The sequence below is a fragment of the Osmerus mordax genome, chromosome 22 (genome assembly GCF_038355195.1).
Source record: "Osmerus mordax isolate fOsmMor3 chromosome 22, fOsmMor3.pri, whole genome shotgun sequence".
NCBI lineage: Eukaryota > Metazoa > Chordata > Actinopteri > Osmeriformes > Osmeridae > Osmerus > Osmerus mordax.
The window spans coordinates 169,781-194,943 of NC_090071.1; the positions used below are offsets into that span (position 1 = coordinate 169,781).

Here is a 25,163-nt window from a genome sequence, read left to right on the forward strand (position 1 = left end):
CATTCGCAACAACGCAGGCTAATCGATTTGCTGGTACCTGTTTCTTCCTTAGCGAAAATCATGCTGTGTGAAACGTCACTATGACACAAAGCATAGACACTTTTAACAAAATTACCCCCAGAACTCTGAGATAAGGGCCAGAAAAATAAACCATCACTGTTCCAGACCCTGGACTGAAGGGAAATTTGGTGAGTGGACCTTTTGGGTTTGAGTACCCACTAGAGTCTAGTGACTAATCAGTGCTTTATGGTTGGTGATTTCTCTTTCTCTGCTGAGTGTGTCCTGGGGAACTGGTCCTCCACTATACAGGTGGAGATACACTATATATACACTATACACTTTACAGGTGGAGATAGGGTTAGGGTTATGCCTCCTACACACTACACAACCTTCAAAGACATCTGACCGTGGTACCCAGGGTTAGCGTTAGAGAAAAAAAGGATCTACTTGCTACTTTTAGTACTTACAGCAGCTGTGCTTTAACAGTAAGTACTATTACAGGCAATATGCATGAAACAGTTTGAATAATGACTGGAAACAGTTTGAATAATAATACACTTCATCATTTAATTTGCCTTGAACTGGCATAGACAAGTTAGGTCAGAATGAGTCTGAATAACTTGGAATGCATGCTGGCTTGCATACTATGAAATGGTCTTGAATATACTTTGTCACCCTGGAATGATTGGCATACTGTATTAGACATAGGCCTACCATTTGACTGGATATTCTTGACTGACATGAGCTGTTTGTCTCCAGTGTAGCAGTAGGGGGCAGTAATGCGCTGAGCACACCTAGTCTGTTGGAAAGCGACTGAAGAAGAAGTATTTTGGTGCACAGCCAATGCTGTAGCCTCCATTACTGTCGCCATTTTATTTTTTGGCTAACGTAAGCAACCAGCTGAGTAGAGCGTAGACGATATAAATAATATCTAAAAGCGGAAGGCTGTGGAGCAACTACTTAAATCAATTAAAAGTTAATAGGCACTGTTTTGTCAAGGTCTAATTCGGCACTCAGAATGGCCAACCGAAATCTGAAACAAGTCAACATTCAGAACAATGCACCGTCGCCAAAACCAAGTCAGCAGCAGACAAAGCGCAACACCAGTTCACCGGCCGGGGAGCGAGGGCCGAATGCAGCCGAGGGGCCAAATCCGCCACCACAGCCAGTAACAGCCACTAGCCCTGCGGCAGATGCCGATGAGGGTCATGGCGGTGAACCGATGGAGATGACTCTAGATTTGAAAAGTTTTCGGAGACCTGGAGAGAAAACCTATACGCAGCGCTGTCGGCTTTTTGTCGGTAATCTCCCGACAGATCTAACGGAAGATGAGTTTATCAAGCTGTTTGCCAAGTACGGAGAGGCTAACGAGGTGTTTATTAACCGAGACAGAGGATTTGGATTCATTCGACTGGTAAGATGCGACCCAGTGATTGAATAATAAGTTCAACATTAACGTTGAGCCGGGGCCAGTAAGAGCTAACGTCGGGCCAGTAAACATAAGTAGTACGGGCCAGTGCTCAAATTCTTCATTTAAATTATAGTATCGGATTAAAACGTTATCTTGGGACTTTTCTTGCTGCTTATTCTCGTATTCAAATGTGTCTACCAGTCCTTATCCCCCCTTCGTGTTTGACACTATCGGTGTCGTCTTTTTGACCAATAATATTCGATGGTTTGTCAGTTTGGACCAATCATAGTTCATAGCGCATTTTTGAGCGGGACCCAAACATGGCATTTCGACTGAAATGTGAAATTCATGCGATGTAGGCCTACAGTAGATAGCTAGCCATGAACGAACTTGTCTGTCTTAGCCTACTTGCTGGACAACCTTTCAGTTGGCAGTTACTCAAAAAAAAAAAAAAAATCCAGCAAACTTATGTTAACCAGTCTTTCTTTAATACATTTGATCATTTCAGTGGAGATGCAGTGAATTTGATCTACATGTTAATGAGTTAGGCTAACGTGTTTACATTCAATCTCTTGATAACGCAAAACAAACGTTGCTGTCCATTGTGGTCCTATACACTGTTTGTATCAGATGAGTTATACTCGAATTCTTTATTGAGGAAAATTTCTAAGATTTCTAAGTGTTTCATTACTGTTGTATATTGGCAACATTTCTTTTGTTTTTACTATACAAACTGGCTTTGGTGTCGCTAGCATTTTCATTAGAATTACGTTTTTTTTTTTTCAAAAAATAGAAATGATTTGACAAATGATGCAAAGATCTGGTAAGGGTTTATTTCAAACAATTACTCTTTTTATATTTAGATTTTCCTCTTGCCTTAAAAATATAGAGGAGGAGCAACCTCCTCTGCAATAATAATTGCAGATAGTGAAGGTAGAATGTACTGTATGTTTTTTAATGGATTTTTATACTGCCAATTCCATGTCCATCCTTATGTGTTGTAGGAAACTAGGACGCTAGCGGAGATAGCTAAAGCCGAGTTGGATGGCACTGTGGTCAGGAACCGGCCCATCCGCATCCGTTTCTCCACTCACGGTTCTGCTCTCACGGTGCGAAACCTGGCCCCCGTGGTCTCCAATGAGCTGCTGGAACAGGCGTTCTCTCAGTTTGGGCCAGTGGAGCGGGCGGTGGTGGTGGTGGATGACCGGGGCCGGCCCACGGGTAAGGGCTTCGTAGAGTTCGCCAACAAACCAGCTGCGCGGAAAGCCTTGGAGCGCTGCACTGACGGAGCTCTGCTTCTCACCACGTAAGGCCCGAGCGTGCTGTGTTGTAAAGCTACACGTGTGTGCTACTTGTAGGAATCTGAGTGTGTGTGTGCTTTCTTGTAGCATCAGTTCTACAAAAACAGGAGGCAAGGCATGGTCAGTGTAAGGTAACAGGGTCAGTGTAACAGCAGGGTCAGTGTAACAGCAGGGTCAGTGCAACAGCAGGGTCAGTGTAACAGCAGGGTAGTGTAACAGCAGGTCAGTGTAACAGCAGGGTCAGTGTAACAGGAAGCAGGGTCAGTGTAACAGCAGGGTCAGTGTAACAGGAAGCAGGGTCAGTGTAACAGGAAGCAGGGTCAGTGTAACAGGAAGCAGGGTCAGTGTAACAGGAAGCAGGGTCAGTGTAACAGGAAGCAGGGTCAGTGTAACAGGAAGCAGGGTCAGTGTAACAGGAAGCAGGGTCAGTGTAACAGCAAGCAGGGTCAGTGTAACAGCAAGCAGGGTCAGTGTAACAGCAAGCAGGGTCAGTGTAACAAGAAGCAGGTCAGTGTAACAGGAAGCAGGGTCAGTGTAACAGGAAGCAGGGTCAGTGTAACAGGAAGCAGGGTCAGTGTAACAAGAAGCAGGGTCAGTGTAACAGGAAGCAGGGTCAGTGTAACAGGAAGCAGGGTCAGTGTAACAGGAAGCAGGGTCAGTGTAACAGGAAGCAGGGTCAGTGTAACAGGAAGCAGGGTCAGTGTAACAAGAAGCAGGTCAGTGTAACAGGAAGCAGGGTCAGTGTAACAGGAAGCAGGGTCAGTGTAACAGGAAGCAGGGTCATTGTAACAGGAAGCAGGTCAGTGTAACAGGAAGCAGGTCAGTGTAACAGGAAGCAGGGTCGGCCTCTTCAACAAGGCCAAGGGACCACACTGACTCAAATGACTTATTGCTTAAAACACTCTGCTTTTGCACTGCACCACAACATGGTATCTTGTACATTTGTATTTTTTGTAATATTTGTATTTTTGTATTTTTATATTGTAATTTACGGCAACTTATATTTATTCCACTTAGTACTGCTAGTTTATGTACCCTTAGTATAGTTAGTCCACATATTTAAATTTTAGGTATATGTTTATTGTATGCACCTTCCTGCCAAAGCAAATTCCTTGTCTTTGCAAACTTTCATGGCGAATAAATCCCTTTCTGATTCTGATTCTGATTCTGGTCAGTGTAACAGGAAGCAGGGTCAGTGTAACAGGAAGCAGGGTCAGTGTAACAGGAAGCAGGTCAGTGTAACAGGAAGCAGGTCAGTGTAACAGGAAGCAGGGTCAGTGTAACAGGAAGCAGGGTCAGTGTAACAGGAAGCAGGGTCAGTGTAACAGGAAGCAGTGTAACATGGTCCTCACTGTAGGACCCCTCGCCCCGCTGTGGTGGAACCCACAGAGCAGCTGGATGAGGAGGACGGTCTTCCTGAGAAGCTGCTGCAGAAATCAGCCCAGTACCACAAGTAGGTACAACCCCAAACATACATCCATTCCACAAAGTTCTTTACAATATGCAGGAATTTATAATAGTTGAATCCAGAAGGAATAACTTAGTGCTATGGTAGTCACAGCTTCTTGATGTTTGGGTTCTCATGGGAGCTACATCTTACCTTCCCAACTGGAACGTTTGTCCTATCCATGGTGTGTGTGTGTGTCCAGGGAGAGGGAGCAGTCTCCTAGGTTTGCTCAGCCAGGAACATTTGAGTTTGAGTACTCGTCCCGGTGGAAGGCCCTGGACGACATGGAGAGGCAGCAGCGGGAGCAGGTGGACAGGAACATCCGCGAGGCCAAGGAGAAGCTGGAGGCAGAGATGGAGGCTGCAAAGCATGAGCACCAGCTTATGATGATGAGACAAGGTGCACACGCTGACACATGCACACAGACACACACACACGCTATAATCATCTATCAAGTTGCTTGAAACAATACAAGTCTTTAGGGAGTTGCTGTTGGAGGCTTTTGTTATTGACCCACGCTAGTGTCCCTCCACTGTACATGCTTTAAAGCATTTCCCCCATCTCTACTTTCTCCTTGTCTTCCTCCTCCTCTCCTCTTCCTCCTCTCCTCGTCCTTTATTCTTCCTCATCCTCTCCTCCTCATTCCTTTCTTCACATCCTCTCCTCCACCTCCTCCTCATCCTCTCCTTCTCCTATGCAGATCTGATGAGAAGACAGGAAGAACTGAGACGCCTAGAAGAGCTACGCAATCAAGAACTGCAGAAACGCAAGCAGATCGAGATGAGGTGTGTATGTGTGTCAAGACCAGGGGTCTCCAAGACCAGGGGTCCTCCAAGACCAGGGGTCCTCCAAGACCAGGGGTCCTCCAAGACCAGGGGCTGTTCTTGTAGGGCTACCTTCCAGGAGGTTTTCGCTCCAACACTAATCTACCATACCTGATTCTAATAATTAGGTGGTTGACTTGTTGAATCAGGTTAGTTACAACTGGGGTTAGAGCAAAAACCTCCTCAAAAGGGTTGGTGACCCCTGGTCTAGACTTTCCCAGCCTTGGTATCTGAGATGTGTATCTAACTAAGTTGTACTTTGCCAGGCACGAGGAGGAGAGGCGGAGACGAGAGGAAGACATGCTGCGACACAGAGAACAGGAGGAGATAAGACGCCAGCCAGACGGCTTTAAACCTAACTTCCTGGATGGCGTGAGTACACGTGGGACACACAAACACAGTAGTAGTTAGTAGAAACTGCCGAGCTGGAGTTGCATGCACACTTGGACAGGGACAGTCAGCTATCATTCTACTTGCCACAGATACACTGCTGTATAGTGCTGTATCCTACTGTATACTTAACCCGAGATATAGTGCTGTATCTACAGTATACCCTACCACAGGTATGGCACCCTCCTGTGCGTCAAGGTAGCAAAACCCAGTACCCGTGATGCCTGTGCTTGTGATGTAGCAAGTTATTATTGTTGGTTAGTTGATTCGGAGTTAACTTGGAGTTTGTGCGGCCAAATAAAACCTTTTTGCAGTTTGATTAGCGATATTACAGTTTGATAAGAGATATTAGTCCACATCCACATGGATGTACAGTAAACGCTTTCATTGACTAAGAAGTTTTCACTGATCCATACTGAAAATAATGAATACATTTTACATTGTTTTGCTGTTAATTAGCTAGCCAGCATTTTAGACATAAAGAAAACCCTTTGGATAAAAGCTAGTTAGGGTTAAGTGACAGAATTTCCCAAAACAACATTTTGGAATTGCGTTTTGAAATGTTCACAAAGTAAAGCAATGGGAATCAAATCCCTGTAGTATGAAATGTGTAATGAGATTAGAGATCAACCAGTCAGTAACCAGGCTACTCAATATAGAGTGTAAATTGTTTGTCTCTCCCCCACTTATACTGGGAAGTGATTTGCTGAATAAAAAACTGATTAACTAGTTGTCAATGTGGCGTATTGGTGGAAAAGGGCTGGAATGAGAAGACCAGGCCATATTTTTGGGGGTTGTATGGGTTGGGGTTGGGGGGGGGGTGTAGGTGGCAGTGCTGGTTGTGGTGAAAGGTAAGCTGTGTCTGGTTCTGTTGACACTGTTCACGACTTAGCTGTACTACTTCTGTACTGCTTTTGCATTTTATACATTAATCAGATGCTTTTTATTTGAAACACCATACAAATAGTGCATATAAAAAGTACAGCAGAAAATCAAGGAACATAAATACATAGTTTTAGTAGTATTCAGTCAAACATTGCTTTTAAGGCCCAAATGAATTTAGGCCTGTTAATGTGGTTATCTAATTGGTCTGGTTCACATCCAATAGAACCTGAGCTGGTTGGATTATAACCAGAACTATAGTCTTTAGGTAGTGAAGTATGTCAAGTGATACCAGCATGTAGAGTAAGCATGTGTTGAGAAAGCACATTCATGTTCAGTGTGTATAAAAGGGACAGAATCGTGTACATGCATGATGGGATTTGTCCATTAGGGGAGTAAATTGTATGTTTATTTACAATGCGATCATACCTCAATTATCTAAGACAACTATCCAATGATGTTCGATACAGCTCATTTTGCTGCAACAGGAGAAACTGTTTTCTTGGCTGCTAATGCTCGGACGACTAGCTACTTCATTGTTAGGCTGTGAACACTAGTACGCAAGCAAGCCTTTAATTGGTGGACTGCAACAAGCATACACTGCATACCGCCACCTACTGCTCAGGACTGCATAGAGAGGAATCAGTGTATAATGTTGGGTGTGAAAATATACATGCATGCATCAATGTTTTTGCATTACATCGATGACACCGTATTTGGTCGATGATCCCTTTTGTCCATGTAGATGTGAGATTCTCTCCACCAGCAGACTGTAGGAGTGGTACATCCCACCTCTGACTGTAGGAGTGGTACATCCCACCTCTGGCTGTAGGAGTGGTACATCCCACCTCTGGCTGTAGGAGTGGTACATCCCACCTCAGGCTGTAGGAGTGGTACATCCCACCTCTGGCTGTAGGAGTGGTACATCCCACCTCTGGCTGTAGGAGTGGTACATCCCACCTCTGGCTGTAGGAGTGGTACATCCCACCTCTGGCTGTAGGAGTGGTACATCCCACCTCTGGCTGTAGGAGTGGTACATCCCACCTCAGGCTGTAGGAGTGGTACATCCCACCTCAGGCTGTAGGAGTGGTACATCCCATCTCTGGCTGTAGGAGTGGTACATCCCACCTCTGGCTGTAGGAGTGGTACATCCCACCTCTGGCTGTAGGAGTGGTACATCCCACCTCTGGCTGTAGGAGTGGTACATGCCCCCTCAAACTGTTTCGAGGGTATTTTTACGTTACATAATTTCAGTTTTTTTGTACCAAACTATTTTGTCCATTCTTCTTGAATTCAGGTAGCTTTCTAGGACTAGAGCCAGGACTAGAGCCAGGACTAGAGCCAGGACTAGAGCCAGGACTACAGCCAGGACTAGAGCCAGGACTACAGCCAGGACTAGAGCCAGGACTAGAGCCAGGACTAGAGCCAGGACTAGAGCCAGGACTAGAGCCAGGACTAGAGCCAGGACTAGAGCCAGGACTAGAGCCAGGACTAGAGCCAGGACTAGAGCCAGGACTAGAGCCAGGACTAACAAAAGTCTGTCAGGTTCAGCAGGGCATCAGAATTAGAATTCGGTTTATTCGCCATGTATGTTATACAAACACAGAATTTACTGTGGCAGGGAGGTGCAAAACACTAAACATACGAATCTTAAATTATGTAAAAGTACAAAAGTTTAACTATTTCTAAGAACTAAACAATCTAAGAATACAACAATTTAAATATAAAATAAAATATATATAAGAATTAGAATGAGCAGCGTGAGTGGTCAACATAGTGCAATCGGATACTGAGGTAAGGTGTCTTGTGCATACTGTAATTTCCATTAGATGGACTTATAATAGTTAAGTAAGTGAATGAATGTCAATGGGAGTCCTTGGCCTTGTTGAAGAGGCCAGTAGCAGATGGAAAGAAACTTCTTATGGCGTGAGGTTTTGGTCCTGATGGACCACAGCCTTCTTCCAGAGGGGAGTAGCTGGAACAGGGAGTGACCAGGGTGGGAGGGGTTGGCCACAATCTTCCTTGCATGCCTCAGGGTCCTCGAGGTGTGCAGGTCCTCGAGGGTAGGCAGATTGCAGCCGATCACCTTCTCAGCAGTGCGGATGATACGGTGCAGTCTGCTCTTGTCCTTGGCAGTGGCAGCAGCGTACCAGATGGTGATGGAAGAGGTGAGGATGGACTCAATGATGGCTGTGTAGAAATGCACCATCATTGTCTTTGGCAGGTTGAATTTCTTCAGCTGCCTTAGGAAGTATATCCTCTGTTGTGCTTTTTTGGTGAGGGAGCTGATGTTCAGTTCCCACTTGAGTTCCTGGGAGAGGATGGTGCCCAGGAAGCGGAAGGACTCCACAGTGTTGACTGGGGAGTCGCACAGGGTGATGGGGGTGAGTGGGGCTGTATTCTTCCTGAAGTCCACAACCATCTCCACTGTCTTAAGACCATTGAGCTCCAAGTTGTTCTGGCTACACCAGGTTGTCAGCTTCCCACCTATAGTCAGACTCATCCCCGTCAGAGATGAGCCCAATGATGGTGGTGTCGTCCGCAAACTTCAGAAGTTTAACAGACGGATGACTGGAGGTGCAGCTGTTGGTGTACAGGGAGAAGAGCAGAGGGGAAAGGACGCAGCCCTGAGGAGATCCGGTGCTGATGGACCGGGAGTCAGAGACTTGTGTTCCCAGCTTAACGCACTGCTTCCTGTCAGACAGGAAGTCTGTGATCCACCTGCAGGTGGACTCAGGCACGTTCAGCTAGGAGAGCTTGTCCTGAAGCAGGGCGGGGATGATGGTATTGAAGGCAGAGCTGAAGTCCACAAACAGGATCCTGGCATAGGATGCTGGGGAGTCCAGGTGCTGTCGGGTGAAGTGGAGGGCCATGTTAACTGCATCGTCCAGAGACATGTTGGCTCTGTAGGCAAACTGCAGGGGGTCCAGTGGAGGGTCTGTGATGGATTTAAGGTGTGCCAGCACACCTCAAACTTCAACTCCTTGAATCTGTCTCTATCCCCACTCCTAAATGCTTCCTCCTTCTCTGACCTCAACCTTCTGAGCTCTGCTGAGAAACAGGGCTTGTCGTTGTTGAAGTTCACCCTGGTGCGTGTTGGAATACAGCAGTCCTCACAGAAGCTGATGTATGATGTCACAGCCTCTGTGAGTTCATCCAGACTATTGGTAGCAGTCGTGAACATATCCCAGTCAGTACAGTCCAAACACGCCCGCAGATCCTCCATAGCCTCACTGGTCCACTGTTTTGATGTCCTCACAACAGGTTTACAGAGCTTTAATTTCTGCCTGTATGCAGGAATCAGATGGACCATGGTATGGTCAGTGACCCAGTGCTGCACGAGGGACGGCGTGGTAGGCTCTACTGACTGTAGTGTAGCAGTGATCCAGAGTGTTCTCTTCTCTGGTTGGGCATCATGGCACTTACAGATATGGCTAACCAAACCAAGTACATAGCCTCATTCTGAATTATCTTCTAATCGACAAGCCTCATTCTGAATTATCTTCTGACCGGCAATCCACGATGGGCTGAATCCATTGCGGTGTATTTTTTCTTACTTGTATTTTGCTGATTTAAAGTCCTTTGTTTTGGTTATTTGTGTTATTTTGCAAGTACTTTTGCAAAAGCTTTTATGATTGATGGTTGGGTTAGCGGCTGTTGCTGTTGGTGCTAAAGCAGCGTGTTCAGCCGGATGATGCACCTGCAAATAGTTGTGTAACGGATCACAAAACACATTTTGTATTGAACCTTGGTTGAGACACAGGTCTGATCATTTTTCAGATCAGTAAAAAAAAGTAGATAGATATAACTTTTCTTTTCATTTATTTGAATGTTATACTCAATAATCATGCGACTTGGGATCAAAAGACTTCAAGTTCACTCATCGACTAGCCATGATTATCATTGCTTTTGCTAATAAGATTAATTAAAACTAGAAACCCAACCCTAGATTCAAATTGATTTCGCTCTGGAGTATAAGTTGCATCAATCTAAAAGTCTGCTAAATGAATAAATGTAAATTTAAGCAAGTTACCGGTAAAATTGTTCACCAAGCTCCCAATCTCATTCCACATCACTGAATCCGTTGAACTCGTTGGTTCATGTCAAATCAGTATGAATTAACCTTTTAAAAACATGTTAAATTATATATATTTTGATATATAAGTCGCACCTGACTATAAGTCGCAGTACCAGCCAAAGCAAAGCATTGGGTGAACATCTGATGTAAAAGGGCTTGGTTGATATTAGAGCACAATTACACGCTTTTAGCTGACAAACATGAAGACTAAAGTAACGTGCTTACTTTTCTATATATAGATATATTCTTTGTGTAGGTAGGACATTATGGATGTTTCCAGTTTGGTGGTAAAATGCACGTTATGTTTACCTGCAGTATTGTTGATTTAAGGTGTGCTTTCTGACGTTTTAATAGGTTTTGAAAATGTTTAACTAAACTTACACTTACTGATGTGGAGAAAGGGTAAAAAACATCTAATTTTGTCTGGCTTGTGGAACATGTTATTTCGGTAGGCATTTAACTTAAAATGTCCAAATGTCTGTTATCCTCCTGTGACAGCAGAACTGGCTTGTAGATTGCGTCTTGTGATACTTTGTTGTCATGAATGCAAAATAACCTTTCTCCCCTATTCCTATGGTGTGTTGAAAAACAGTAGAGACAGAAGACCGGCTGGATGTGTGAGCTCCTGCTGCTGTTGTCAACTCTTACTCCCGTCTCTCTCTTTCTCTCTCTCTTTCTTTCTCTCTTTCTCTTTCTTTCTCTCTTTCTCTCTCTCTCTCTCTCTCCCTCTCTCTCTCTTTCTCTCTCAGAGCCCCCTCAACACAACACAGAACAGAGCCCCCTCCACACAACACAGAACAGAGCCCCCTCCACACAACACAGAACAGAGCCCCCTCCACACAACACAGAACAGAGCCCCCTCCACACAACACAGAACAGAGCCCCTTCAACACAACACAGAACAGAGCCCCCTCAACACAACAAAGAACAGAGCCCCCTCAACACAACACAGAACAGAGCCCCCTCCACACAACACAGAACAGAGCCCCCTCAACACAACACAGAACAGAGCCCCCTCAACACAACACAGAACAGAGCCCCCTCAACACAACACAGAACAGAGCCCCCTCAACACAACACAGAACAGAGCCCCCTCCACACAACACAGAACAGAGCCCCCTCCACACAACACAGAACAGAGCCCCCTCAACACAACACAGAACAGAGCCCCCTCAACACAACACAGAACAGAGCCCCCTCCACACAACACAGAACAGAGCCCCCTCCACACAACACAGAACAGCCCCCACTCCATTAATATGATACCCCTTGCATAAGAATTCTCTTATATATATTTACAAGATTAGACCAATAATCTTTATCTTACATATTAAGCTATTACCAAGTTAACCAGAATGAGGATAAAATAATTGAATAATTGTATGAAAAGGTCTAATTAATGTATTGTGGCCTCTGCCTTCTGAATTAGTTTTGCTACATAACAGGAAAAATAAATATATTCAACTGGTCTTGCTAATTGGTAAATATGTAGAGAAAACACGTAAAGCTAATAAGTATACCGTAGATGAACTAGGTCTCCTGTATCATGTTTTACGAGTGGCTTAAAGAAGGGCAGCCTCATACACAAATATATTTTCTGTAACATGTCTAGAAATGTTAATTTGGTCTGCTTCAGATTCAAATACACCAATAGCCAGAATTGGTGTATTCTAATGACTAGTTAATAGTAGTCTTCAAGTTGATAATACAGTAATAATAAGGGATTATGCAACCAGGTATGATGCCTGCTGTGAGATATTATTCATATGTAGGTTGCAGTTGGTGCTGTATCAACATCATCACATAGACCGAACATAGCATTTTAAATCAAATTAATATTATTATTGCAAAGTAAATACAACACGTTCAAGGCCACTTAATAAATCTAATTATATCATTTTTGAAAGTAAGTCATCAGTAATCATACATATGAAGGGAAAATGACAATATAGCAATTTTCAAAGACTTGTAGCATCACCATCAGCAAATCTCAACATCCATCAAAATTACATTGTTTCCATTATGACTACTGTCTTGTATCCATTCATTACGTTACCAATGTTACGCTGAGAACACACTGAATAAGTAATGATTTATGTTACTACAAACTACATGCAGTGAGAGAAGACAAATTCCACACAAATATATGCACTTAACTTAATGTCTAAGTAAGCAACGCTGCTAGGACAGAGGCTTCCATTATCAAAAAACTCGGCCTAGTTTCAAAATAAAAGCCCAAGAAAACAAGGCCCAGTTTCAAAATACAAGAAAAAAAGATTCTATTTTAAGCCCATCGGGAAATGGATATGGATTTGTGGCATACCGTTTTGACCAATTTCGAGATTGAAGGCTTGAACTCCTAAATATTTTCTAAGAACATATGCTGTACCTCTTAACAATGTACAGTTCTGATGATAATTTTTGCAATTAACGTTTTACAATTACTTCTGTTGGATTGTAACATGGTTCAGAATTCGCATTCCTAAAACATGTTTTAAATTCTGTTTTTAGATGTTAGATTTTGTAATATTGGACTGTAGCAAACAATGATTTATTATTGTTGCATGGTTACTGCTACATGTAAGACTATGATTTTGACAATGTCATGTTTACCAAAATGTAATCATAAATTATCACAGTATGCTGAATTAACCTCTGTAGAAGGTGTGTGTGTATACTTTCTAGTCTTTGTTTTGAGTGTGTGAGAGAATGTGCGTGCAGAAAAATGTATGTTGAAAGATGTGTGTGTGCATGCGACTGCTTGATTTAGACCGTAGAAGTTTTTTGTTCATGTGTGCTCGAGTTGTTGAGGAATGTTTAATTGCGTGGAACATTTTGCATTCTGTCAGGTAAGTGTACTTAGATAAAGATATCATACAACAGTGAGTGCCTATGTTGACAATTATAATTTAAAGTCTGTGTAAAGCAAATTCCGAGATTTGTTTATAAACACATTACAAATGTAATTTTTTTATTGCGTAACACGTTACAAAGACTGAACTTTGTAGTAATGAATTGTGTAGATAAACCGTTTAACAGTCTTTCACAATTTTTGTTTGTGTTTGGGCGGGAAATCATGGCTGATGACGCAATGGAGGCACTGAGCATGGCCCCTCCCCTAACACTATAGTAACTAGAGTGCTTTAGCGTCAGTGGTTCGCCCGCTCCATCGCAAGTGAGTTATTATCATTACCGTTGGTTAACATTACTACAGCCTACAGTTTGGTAGCTAGCTATGCCTTCGTCCCGCAACTGCATATTCCCTGAATGCGAGAATTTACAAAACAGTTCGGTGTCCTTATTTAAATTTCCCAAGAATGATGAGATCAGGATGAGGTGGATAGATTTTGTGAAGAGCCACCTTAATGGAAAGCTGATGATCACCACTGCCTCTGCAGTGAACAATTTACACGGGGTATTTTTACAAACTTTTATCAGAGACTCAGTGGGAACTGGGATTCACTGATAATCTGCTGTTACTGGTGAACGTGGCTGTAGCGGTATATGACAGTTGAGAGATGCGCAGCTTTCCCCCAAGTGGGCATGGTTTCAGTGCCCTCGGTGGAAACGTCAGTCAACATGCCCCCGGCATTTGAGCGCAGAGAATACTGCTTAATCTTTTCAATTTGTTTTTAATTTACTTGGCACTTTTTCCTTTTTCAATCATTCAATTTTGGCGGGTGGTTAGTGACACATTTTTCGGACAAACTCAGAACACATTTATTATTGCTTTACACAGACTTTAATGAGATTGCGTTTTAAAGTCTGTAACAGAAGTTGTGAAATTTGACTTTGGGTGGTTAGGGTACCAGGTTGTTAAGTGCTTGCTGTACTTATGCACATAATCACAATCACATAATCTAACTAATGCTCATTTCAGTATATTAACAGTTACAAAGATTTTGTTTTCTGATCTTATGACTTGTTAAAGGCAGGGTAGGCAATGTTGTTGGGAAGCACTTTTTGTCATATTTGCCGAAAGTAACTACACGTCTTGATAGCAACCAATATATCTAAAGGTTTGATGGTAATATGAAATCATTCCGACATCTGTGGGCGTTGCAATACTGTAATAAACACGACCAATTATTAAGGGGTACCCTGACTATTGATTGGACGTAGGTAGGTAGACAGACAGGTAGCCACATGTCTGTCTACCTACCTGCGTGCACTCTGTGCTTCCACTCAATGCTCGTTACTGTAGTTTTGTGGGAGTGGCACTGAAGGGAGGAGGTGGGATATTTTGGTTTGAATCGTGTCAAAAATAAGCTAAAATAGCTAGCTTCGCAACTTGCCTACCCTGCCTTTAACTAGCATGTTTGCATTCAAATGTAAATTCTCTCAGAGCAGTCAAGGTAGTGGCAGCATGACAATTTAACAGTACTTGGCTAAAGCATTAGCTTGCTAACAAGGAGTTATGAAAGTGACCAACTGAAGTACATGGCAAAAACACTAGCTAGCTAGCTAACAAGTTGGTATGAAAATGACCCCCTGAAGAGTATTTGGCTGAAACATTAGCTAGCCAACAAGGAGGTATGAAAGTGACCAACTGATCCCCCTTCACTATCTGCCTAGCAACCTAGTAAGCAAAGCTACCTGTCACCACTAGCTGTCTAGCAACCTAATAAGCAAAGCTACCTGTCACCACTAACTAAAGTCTGCTGCTTAACAACCCGGAACCAAAGGTAATTCAATTATCCAAGTCATATTTCCAAAATGTTTTCTTTATAAAAATGTCATATTTGCTTTAATAAGTCAAACTTTGAAATATATTTTCATAGTCTGAAACATGTTTATCTGTGTCATCACCTTAACCCCATCCTGTTGATGTTCTAAAAACTCTTGTTCTCTTTTAATGACAAGTGAACTCCTACTTGTATACAGCACTGAATTATGTATGCTGTGAGGACATATTTTGTGTTGGAATTAGTGTCTATATGACCTTTTTAAAATGGCCATATTAAAATACATCAAGTGAGGTTGAGTCCGGGGGAGTGAGGTTGAGTCCGGGGGATTGAGGTTGAGTCCGGTGAGGTTGAGTTCGGGGGGGGGAGGTTGAGTCCGGGGGGGTGAGGTTACATTTACATTTAGTCATTTATCAGACGCTCTTATCCAGAGCGACTTACAGTAAGTACAGGGACATTACCCCCGAGGCATGTAGGGTGAAATGCCTTGCCCAAGGACACAACGTCATTTTCACAGCCGGGAATCAAACCGGTAACCTTCAGATTACGAGTCCGACTACCTAACCGCTCAGCCACCTGACTCCCAGGTTGAGTCCGGGGGGGTGAGGTTGAGTCCGGGGGGTGAGGTTGAGTCCGGGGGGGTGAGGTTGAGTCCGGGGGAGTGAGGTTGAGTCTGAGGTTGAATATTCAGATCAAGTCGTGTTGAATATTCAGATCAAGTCGTGTTGAGTGAGAAATTCAAGAGAATATTTTGTGTACTTTCATCAGTGTTTTGAATGTGTGTGTACTAATCTTGCAATTGTTTTGATAATTATAACAAGTTATTTTATTTATGTACTCTGTGTGTGTACACACAATATATATATATTTTCTTATATATATATTTTTAGGAACCACAATAGGATTCCATCAGTATTTAACTTAGGTGACCTGTTATATTTGTATCTTTTTTTTATTTATTCCTACCATACACTTAGTAACATTTACTTCATAATTGGCCTCTTAACTGAATTGTTGGACAGTTTTGACTCTAAACCCAGAATATAAACTGTACAAATCCAGGCAAGATACTTTCCTGGTGTCTGCCCCCAGGCCAGTGGGGTGGACACTAATCTCTGGCTGGGAAGTATGAGTTTTGAACTACACAAAGTGTTGTTCTGCAGTGAAGGTTGTTGTGTTCACAAGGTTTATGGGTCCACCCTTCTTCTTCACTTCTTCCAGAGAGAACAGGATATGAGAATGGGTGAACTGGGCCCTCGTGGAGGCATTAATATGGGAGGTAGGGTCATAATGGTGACTCGCTACTGACTGTTCTGAAAACAGTTCTTACCCCCCTCTGTGTTTGTAGATCTTGGGGAACAAGATGGGTCCATGCAGTTTTTGTCAGTGTTGGTTTCAAGTCGAAGAGACCCTTAGTTAGACCTACCCTTGTGTCTTAAGATCTGCAGATGTTGAAAGGGTATTGGGCGAGGAACAGGGCCTAGGGACTTTTGAGTGGGGCAAGCTGTGTGAGGCTCATGGTGGATCCTTCACCCTTATACGAGATGTAATCTAGGGCTGCACATCACCAATACTACAAGGAGACAACAAAAATCTGTTTGCCCACGTCAAGATGTTTGTTTTCCATAATGTGTTTGAGTTTTTATGAGTATTCATGTTTTAGGGGGGGTTAAATGGGTAGTTGGTTTTTGTAATACAGAGAGATGGTGCTTGTATCTGTGTGTGGGTTTGGAATTGAATTAAGAAGAGGGCAAACTCGTTCTTGGTTTGTATAGCTAGCATATTTCCCCCAAATAGTCACAGTTCCTACATTTTCCTCCTCTACTGAGAAATTGTCTTTTGCCTGATTTTATCAACCAGTATTTAATTCAAGATGGGATTAAGATGCATCAGTCATTTTCTACTCCGCCACCTACAGTAGTGCTTAATTTGCTGCTCCCAAATGTACAATGTATAATAGATAGATGACAAAATGCCTTGTAGTTTATGTTGTGAATCTAAAGATGCAGGATTTCTTCAGGGTTCATTTCTGAAAAGATGGTGTAGATAGAGGTTAGGGCTATCTTAACCCTAGATAGGCTTGTGTAGTACTAAATTCCTGCTTGTTTCTTTCCACCTGGTCTTAATAGCAAAGGATTTATTGACCATCTCTTCAAACTGAACAGTGACTCCGCATTATTTAGTAACTCAGTGATGAAATGTTTTTAAGATATATTTTCCTGTGAGTTTGTCAGGACCATATATTTCATTGCTTGTGAACTTGTCATAAAGACCAATCGTAAAACTTTTATTTTTCCTAACATCACTACAGCTCTTGATTAGTCTATTGAACTATTGGTTGTGTGATCAACTTTGGACTTACTCCTTCTTTTGGGATTGAATCCTTTATTATAGTTCTGCCTATTATATCATGTCATTGTATTGCTATCAATCTGTTTTCATGGTTTGATGAGCATTTTTCTGCTTTTAGGCCAGACAAAGTATGTACCATTAATTTTCTCTGGGATTACTTCTTGTACAGCATTTTTTGTGATCACACATGAATTGGTTTCAATTCAGACTGCTGTAGAAGGTCACATCTATAGTGGAATTGATCAGTATTCAAAATCCTGAAGTGTAGGCAGACTCGTGCTGCAGACGAACCAAGTATGGTGATGTACAGTCCTAGATTTGATCTTAAGCGATTTTTCCCTAAAATATAAAACAAGTGATGTGTCTGACAGCTTGTCCCTCACTGCTTTCACTGTAATGACTGATAAAGGTATTTTATTCTGATAAAAAGGTTTGCAGACTCATTTGAACTGCATATTCCAGGTCTATGTAACGTTGGTTTTTGGTTTGTCTTGCTTTGTACTTTATGGGGGGTTGCATTCATTAGATACATTAATGGGGTATGTTCATCTAGAAAACCAAACTTTTTTTACCTTTAAACAATTATCCCAGCTTTACCTTCTGAATGCCAACATATCATATTTTAAGACTTGGACAGTACAAATTATTGAGATATATAATACCATTTTCATGTAAAAGGTATACGCATGTATTAACAGTAGATGTAAACATACCACACAAGTGATCATAGTAGAAACCTTTGTGATGCTAGTTTATTTGTCGGATTATAACTACTTATGTCACCAACAGCCAACGTTAGCTAGCTCTTCAACTCAACTTCAAGTGACAGTTTACAAGTAAATAGTTTACAAGCAGGCTCAATTAATTTCTGATGTGACCAAACCATACTACATTGTTTTGCGTGTAGATGGGTTTAACCCTGCCTCTGTTGCCGGGGCTGGTAACCAAGGGCCCCCTCAAATGATGGGCATGGGCATGAATGCAAGGGGCGGAGCCATGGGCCCAGAGGGAACTCCAAACATGGGAGCGCCATTGATGCCAGAGAACGGAGCTATGGTAACGTATGCACAAATGATGTGCTCTGTATTTCCCTTTTACATTTCACCTTAATAGTTACAGCATTCTTTTTTTATGGTTACCACTTGCTAAGCGGTAGATTACTTATCAAATCGATGAAACAATCTTTTTATCATACCTGGCAAAACTTTATTTCTGGTCTCTCTAATATCCCTCTACCTCCTCTCCTGCCCCTCAACCTCCTCTACTGCCCCTCTGCCTATTGACCTGCCCCTCTACCTATCTGCCTATTTACCTCTCCCCTGTCTCTCTACCTCTTCCCTGGCCCCTCTACCTCCTCGCCTGCCCCTTTACCTCCTCTTCTCCTGCCCCTCTTCCCCTGCCCCCCTGCCTCTGCCTCTTCCCTGCGCCTTTACCTCCTTCCCTGCGCCTTTACCTCCTTCCCTGCCCCTCTGCCTCTTCCCTGCCCTCTACCTCCTTCCATGCTCCTCTGCCTCTTCCCCTGCCCCTTTACCTCCTTCCCTGCCCCTCTGCCTCTTTCCCTGCCTCTTTACCTCCTTCCCTGCCCCTCTGACTCATCCCCTGCACCTCTGCCTCTTCCCCTGCCCCTTTACCTCCTTCCCTGCCCCTCTGCCTCTTCCCCTGCCCCTCTGCCTCCTTCCCTGCACCTCTGCCTCTTCCCCTGCCCCTTTACCTCCTTCCGTGCCCCTCTACCTCCTTCCCTGCCCCTCTGCCTCTTCCCCTGCCCCTTTACCTCTTCCCCTGCCCCTCTGCCTCTTCCCTGCCCCTCTGCCTCTTCCCTGCCCCTCTGCCTCTTCCCCTGCCCCTTTACCTCCTTCCCTGCCCCTCTGCCTCTTCCCCTGCCCCTTTACCTCCTTCCCTGCCCCTCTGCCCTTTCCCCGGCCTTTCTGCCCGCTACATAATGTAGCGCAATGAGCGCTTCTCCCAGGGAGGCCCCGGTCAGATGGTGTCGTCCCTGGGGAGTCGTGGAGGGGAGGACCCCCCCCAACAGCAGGGCCTGGGGGCCGGGCCACAGCCCAGTGGAGGAGGGTTTGAGAGGGGAAATCCTGTGGCGGGAGTCTTTGATGGTCCCAACAATAAACGCCGCAGATACTGATACTGTTTGTTACTGTTATACCAAGTTTTTTTTTTAAACAGATTTGAGGATTTTATTTGAGTTTGAACCAATTTACAAAAGCACGACTTGAGCTAAAGATTACTTTCCTGCGCTGACAGTCAAGCTTATATTATTCATTATGAATGTATTTCTGTATATTTTTTAAATGTTTTTTTATTTGCACTCTCGTCATGTGTGCCTAATATTGACCAATAGGTCCACTGTTGATTTACAAAAAAAACTGCCATCCTTCAAATTTCTTCAATTCACCTCTTGTCAATTGACAGGCTGTAGATAGCTTCAACCTAAAGGACAAGGTCCTACAAAAGTAAAACTGGCAGATACAACAGCACAGAACTATTATTGTCTACCATCTTTTCTTGCTGTTGCACAATATGCATGTGCTTTAATGGGTTATTCAAATATCTCTTATGGGAAGTTTACTCATTGCTAATAAGTTGGAATCACAAACTAAGAAATTGGTGTTTCTAGTAGTCTTTTTCCCTTGTTGTAATTTTGAAGAGGACTCATTTATATTTATAAATGACTATTTAGGCCATAAACTATTTAGTGGCTGGCCTACGTACATCTGCAGCAGCTGTTTAGGTCCATCCTTACATCCATGTCTCAGATGCAATAGCTGATCCTGTAGTAATTGGTTTGTTTACTGAAATAAACATAAATGAAACGTATGCTCTGTGTAATTGGTATTTTGTGTCAAATAGGGTTAGGGTTAGGGATTAGGATTAGGGTTAGGGTTAGGGATTAGGGATTAGGGTTAGGGATTATCTGTAACTACTTGGCATGCATGGTGATATAATTGGCACGGGCTTTTAAGACCTATACTTCTGAATACGTTTTATCACTAGTTTGAGAGTCTATATTTCAAACTTTCAATCTCACCTGTGTTTTGCTGTATTATTGTTGAGTCTGTGTATCTGATTCACTTTCAAGTGAACTGGCGCCTGCTGTTAAACCAGGTGCTGTATTCACAAAACATCTCAAGGCTAAAAGTAGCGCTATAATTTGCAGATTTAGGAGAAACTCTTTCAAATAATGGTTGTGTCAGTCACCTAACCCTAAGTCAGTAAGACCAAATCACAAACAATTCTAAGAGTTTGTTGTTTCTAGAACCAACTCCATAACACCAGATCAGTCAAGACACATATTAGATTTGAGCATTTATTGATAACCACGACATGGAAATAGGTTTGACTTTGGCGGAGTGGATGATCTAAGGGAAACGCTCCCTGCCTCCTATGCGACACATACATACATGACATATAAAGCAGGGGGCAATTGAGATATAATCCCCCTGATGCAGCAGCATCACTGATCATACAGCAACCGGGGTTGTGTGTGCGTATCTGCGTGGCCTTTTAATGCCGTCTTATCGGACGTGACCCAATGGGCTTGTGCTGGCTAACACAGGTGTGGTAATGAACGGATGACAAGCGCTGCCCGAGTGCCATGTTTCTGAAGCAGCTGTTGAGGGTGATGAACCTCTCTCTCTTCTTCTATCTCTCTCTTTCCTGCCATGCCTGAACTACCTTCGCTCATGGATCAAGGTTGACAACTACGCTACTTGGCCACAGGGTAAATGCAGCTATGCAGTACAGACGTATGGAGCTAGACAGTGTTGTGCACGTTCATACCTCTCATGAACTAGTTCAAAGTTCAGTTCATTTCATAGTTTTAAGGTGTGTGTTTACTGTATGTAAAAATCCCGCAAAAAATAATAAGGTGCATCAGATGTTGTCGCTGAGTCTGCGTCTCTGCTTTCACTTGCCATTTTTATGAGACCGAGAGCTGTTGTCTTGGAATATGTTGTTGCTTGTTTGGTCTACATGTGTGTGCGATGAATCATGGGTAACGTAGTGCGAAGTCGAGTTAGTTGGTTTAAGTTAGGATACATAGCGAACATTTTACGGACACTGAGCAACGACATAGTGCAAACATTCGATTTAGACAGCGTCTCTCCTCAGGAGAAGGAAAAAATTCCGTACCGCTTTAGCTACACCTCATAATATGAACGTGTTCACCGTTCAAATTCATTATTTGTCATTAACCCTTGTGTTATCTTCGGGTCATTCTGACCCATCAGTCATTGTGACCCACCGTCGTATTGCGACAAATTTACCTCATACAAAAACAAAGTGAAGCATTTTCTTTAACTGTCGGGCTGTCTCAGACCCCCCACATTGGAATGGTTAAAAGAAAATAATTTGTATTTGTTTTTGTATTGGGTAAAATTGGGTAAACACAACAATGGTTTGTTATGAACCTTTGGGTCATGTGACCCGAAGACAGCACGAGGGTTAAGTTGTGTTCAGTTCATCGTTCTCATAAAAATGAACGTGTTCAATGAACGCGTTCTTTTGAACTCGTTCATGCACAACACTGGAGCTAGAATAGTGACAGTAATCTGAGGTATTAAATAATGAAATTGGCATTGAAACAACAACTATTGGCACTGAAAAATGCGCACAGTCACACCTCCCCTCAAGCCCCTCCCCTCTAACCCTAAACAGTGACAGAAAGTTGAAACTGAACCAGTGACATGGTAAAAATCCTGACAGCGTAAAAAAACATTGAAAATGAACTGAAATCAAGAAAATGTGCAAAGATTGAAATTGAAAAACCCATCATGATGCATAAAAATATCAAAATAAACAAATAATGGGATTGCAAGATTTTTTTTTCAGTTGAACATTTTTCAGTGCCAATTGTTGTTTCAATGGCAATTTCTATTTTAAATACCTCAGTTTACTGTCACTGTTCTAGCTCCATACAGACAAACTAGGCATATCTCAAACATCCGTTAGAAGAACATTGCATCAAACAGTAAATGCTGACTAACCCCACATCGACATTTACACGGCTGCCTTTATGCATATTCGCTATTTGTTTACAAGATGCACATGTAAGAGGCTGACAATTAGCTGAACACATACTTATTTAATTAGTGACACAGGCAACATGACACTGACAACATGATACCTCATTCTACAATATTTTTATAGAACTTTTACTGCTATTTAGGAGAACTCTTAGTGGTAAGATACAATATATTGTGAATACGACCCCAGGTCTCTGGAAGGACTAGGTTGCTGCACTTTTAGCAACCATGCAACTTGTCTCCCACTTTCAGGTGCAGATCAGGCAACTACTCTGATTTGAATCCATGCGGATTATTTTTACCTATATTTACATACCACTATTAGTTGAGTTGTACTGTGCTGCAACTTACTTACTGTGATGGGCATCTGAAACATGAATGATTAATTGGGTGAACAAAGTCCCTGTTTAACATTAGACCCCAAACTTGCTTTTACCGAAATCTGATCGATTTAAGATGTTTTGGAAAAGGTAAATTATTTCATTTCCCACAGTGTTTTGACTTATACTATGCTCAAAAATGCAGTTCGCTTGTATGTGGTGATAAAACCAGTTTGCAGTATAGCAGGGGATGTCTGCATGTGATGAATGTGTGTTTAGATACAATACAACTTTTATTTAACTGGAAAATAGAAAAATACGAACAATATGTAGTGTACATTTTTTTTGTTTCTGTGTGTGGGGTGGTAGTGAGTACATGCAATTAAACTTAAAGTTATACTTCGACTTATGTGGTGGAATATTATCCATCTTTGTCACTGACATCCAGTAGTCACAGGTATGAAAGCTGTATCTGACCTTAAAGTGGAAGTCATTGTGTATCACTTGATTTGATATCAATGGTTCTCAAACTTTTTCTGTCATGCCCTTTCTAAAGATGGAACAAGTGATAAATGTGTCCTCTCTTCATGACATCACATATGGGATTGTGAACTCTAGGGGTTACTGCAGTGGTGGTATGGAATGTTTAACAGTTAATGTCGGATCCATCATCCTATCCAGGTACATTTTTAGGTCAACCTAGATTTGTTGCTGTATCTGCAGCAGTTGACATCAAGTTTGTTAAATTCCTGAGGCATTGTGCGACAATCATAGACTTATGGTGAGAGTGTTATTTTAATCATCGTTTTCTCTCCTTCAGGTCTGCCCACCAAGTATGCTGCGGAGATGGCAAAGGTGCAGGTGACCGGAGGCACACACATCTCTAGTGTTTTAGGAGGCACTCACATCTCTAGTGTTTCAGCAGGCACTCACATCTCTAGTGTTTCAGGAGGCACTCACATCTCTAGTGTTTCAGGAGGCATACACATCTCTAGTGTTTCAGGAGGCACACACACATGTATACTGTTTCACAGGTAAGTTTTATTTACCAAAGTTCAATAAAGATTCTTGAATTAAATGTAATTTGTATGTCTCGTTATTTGACAACAGTGAAAATTGTTGTATTCAGTGTGATCCACCAAGAATATATATGCATACTAACGTCTAACCTTCCTAGTCAGAGTTATGGGGTAAACAAAGGTAGACGGACAAAAATAATAATTAATAAATGATCCCGGCATCAAATGATTCTTACTGCACGTTGAGGGGACTAGTATGAGTAACCCGTTTTTTCACCTGATATAATTTGTACCCCCTCCCCTAACATGCAAAGGGTCTGTCCTGCCATCATGCAGTCGCGGAGCCAGAGGGGTGGCCGGGGTGGCACTGGACCCCCCTGATATCGGACTGGCCACCCCAGGTGCCACCCCAAAATGTCATTCGCTATCCCTGGCAATTGGATGCTGATTGACATTTAATTTATCTTGTTAAAAGAAGCGTTTCTTTTGACATCTGGCAGCGCATTTTTTCAATCAAGGATATTTTCACAGTTCACCAGTCAGTCACAAATCACTACGCTAGAGTCTGATACAGCGCCAGCGACGGAAGACTAGAGCATCATATTACAGTTATCGTTTTAAGGTTTAGCATTGGGGGTTGAAGCTTCCTGAACAAAATGTTATGAAAGTTGAGTTGCTGGGCCGCAGAGCCATAGAAAAAGATGCATATTGGCAATTTGGTTCCATAACAGATTCAGATAAGAGAAATGTCTCTGTTTTTGTTTGGCACTTAGCACTACCTTAGTAGCTAACAGTACAGTTGTCGTACTGTGGTGTAGTTGATTCAATTTGGGTTTTTTTCATTTTCATTTATATAGCATACTTTTAAAACAACAACAGTATCATTTAGCCATTTGAAATCTATTGTAATGACCTGACTAGGTCAGAAAGGAACAATCGTCCAGGCATAAGATGAAGTTCCCGAATTGACGTTTATTAACCACACGGTACACAGGCTACTAAGCCAAACAGCTGTTTGGCCCTAGCCCAGGTTCCGCCCTACACTGCCATGTCCCCTGGACTGACAGGTCAGGGGACCCATTTTATTTCACAGGGGCCCCTCCCCATTTCTGGGGGGGGGGTGGCCCTGGACCTCTCCGCATTTCTGGGGAGTGTTTGTGACACCTTTGGTGCCAGTCAACCAATTGCTGTGTCTATCAGACAGGCAGATCAATTTAATCTTCACTTATACTCAGGCCGATACCACTCTTCGGGGCTACCATTCCTACCTTTGGTTTCTCAATCATTTTGAGTTCCCATGATCCTTTGGGGCTGACTGTTTAGTGGACTTAGAACATTTTCCAGAAATGTTCCAGTTTGATTAGGCTCAATGGGGTGTTTGATACCCAACGCCGCTTGTCGCTCTCACCGTTGAAAGATTT

General features: G+C 42.7%; 1 protein-coding gene across 3 annotated transcripts; it reads left to right on the top strand.

Annotated features, from left to right (window-relative positions):
* Positions 1–874: 874 nt before the first annotated feature.
* Positions 875–23,798, top strand: pspc1 (paraspeckle component 1). Of its 3 annotated transcripts, XM_067260751.1 has the most exons (9): positions 875–1,414; positions 2,416–2,717; positions 4,070–4,165; positions 4,362–4,558; positions 4,860–4,944; positions 5,250–5,355; positions 16,240–16,297; positions 18,278–18,426; positions 19,316–19,530. In XM_067260751.1, exons 1-9 carry the CDS (start codon positions 1,019–1,021, stop codon positions 19,502–19,504), a joined length of 1,578 nt encoding a protein of 525 aa, XP_067116852.1. In that variant the 5' UTR covers positions 875–1,018; the 3' UTR covers positions 19,505–19,530. The 3 variants fall into 3 exon arrangements, 2 of the variants coding, with proteins under 2 accessions (XP_067116852.1, XP_067116853.1); XR_010879369.1 differs by lacking the exon at positions 16,240–16,297; XM_067260752.1 differs by lacking the exons at positions 16,240–16,297; positions 18,278–18,426; positions 19,316–19,530 and adding an exon at positions 23,544–23,798.
* Positions 23,799–25,163: the final 1,365 nt, after the last annotated feature.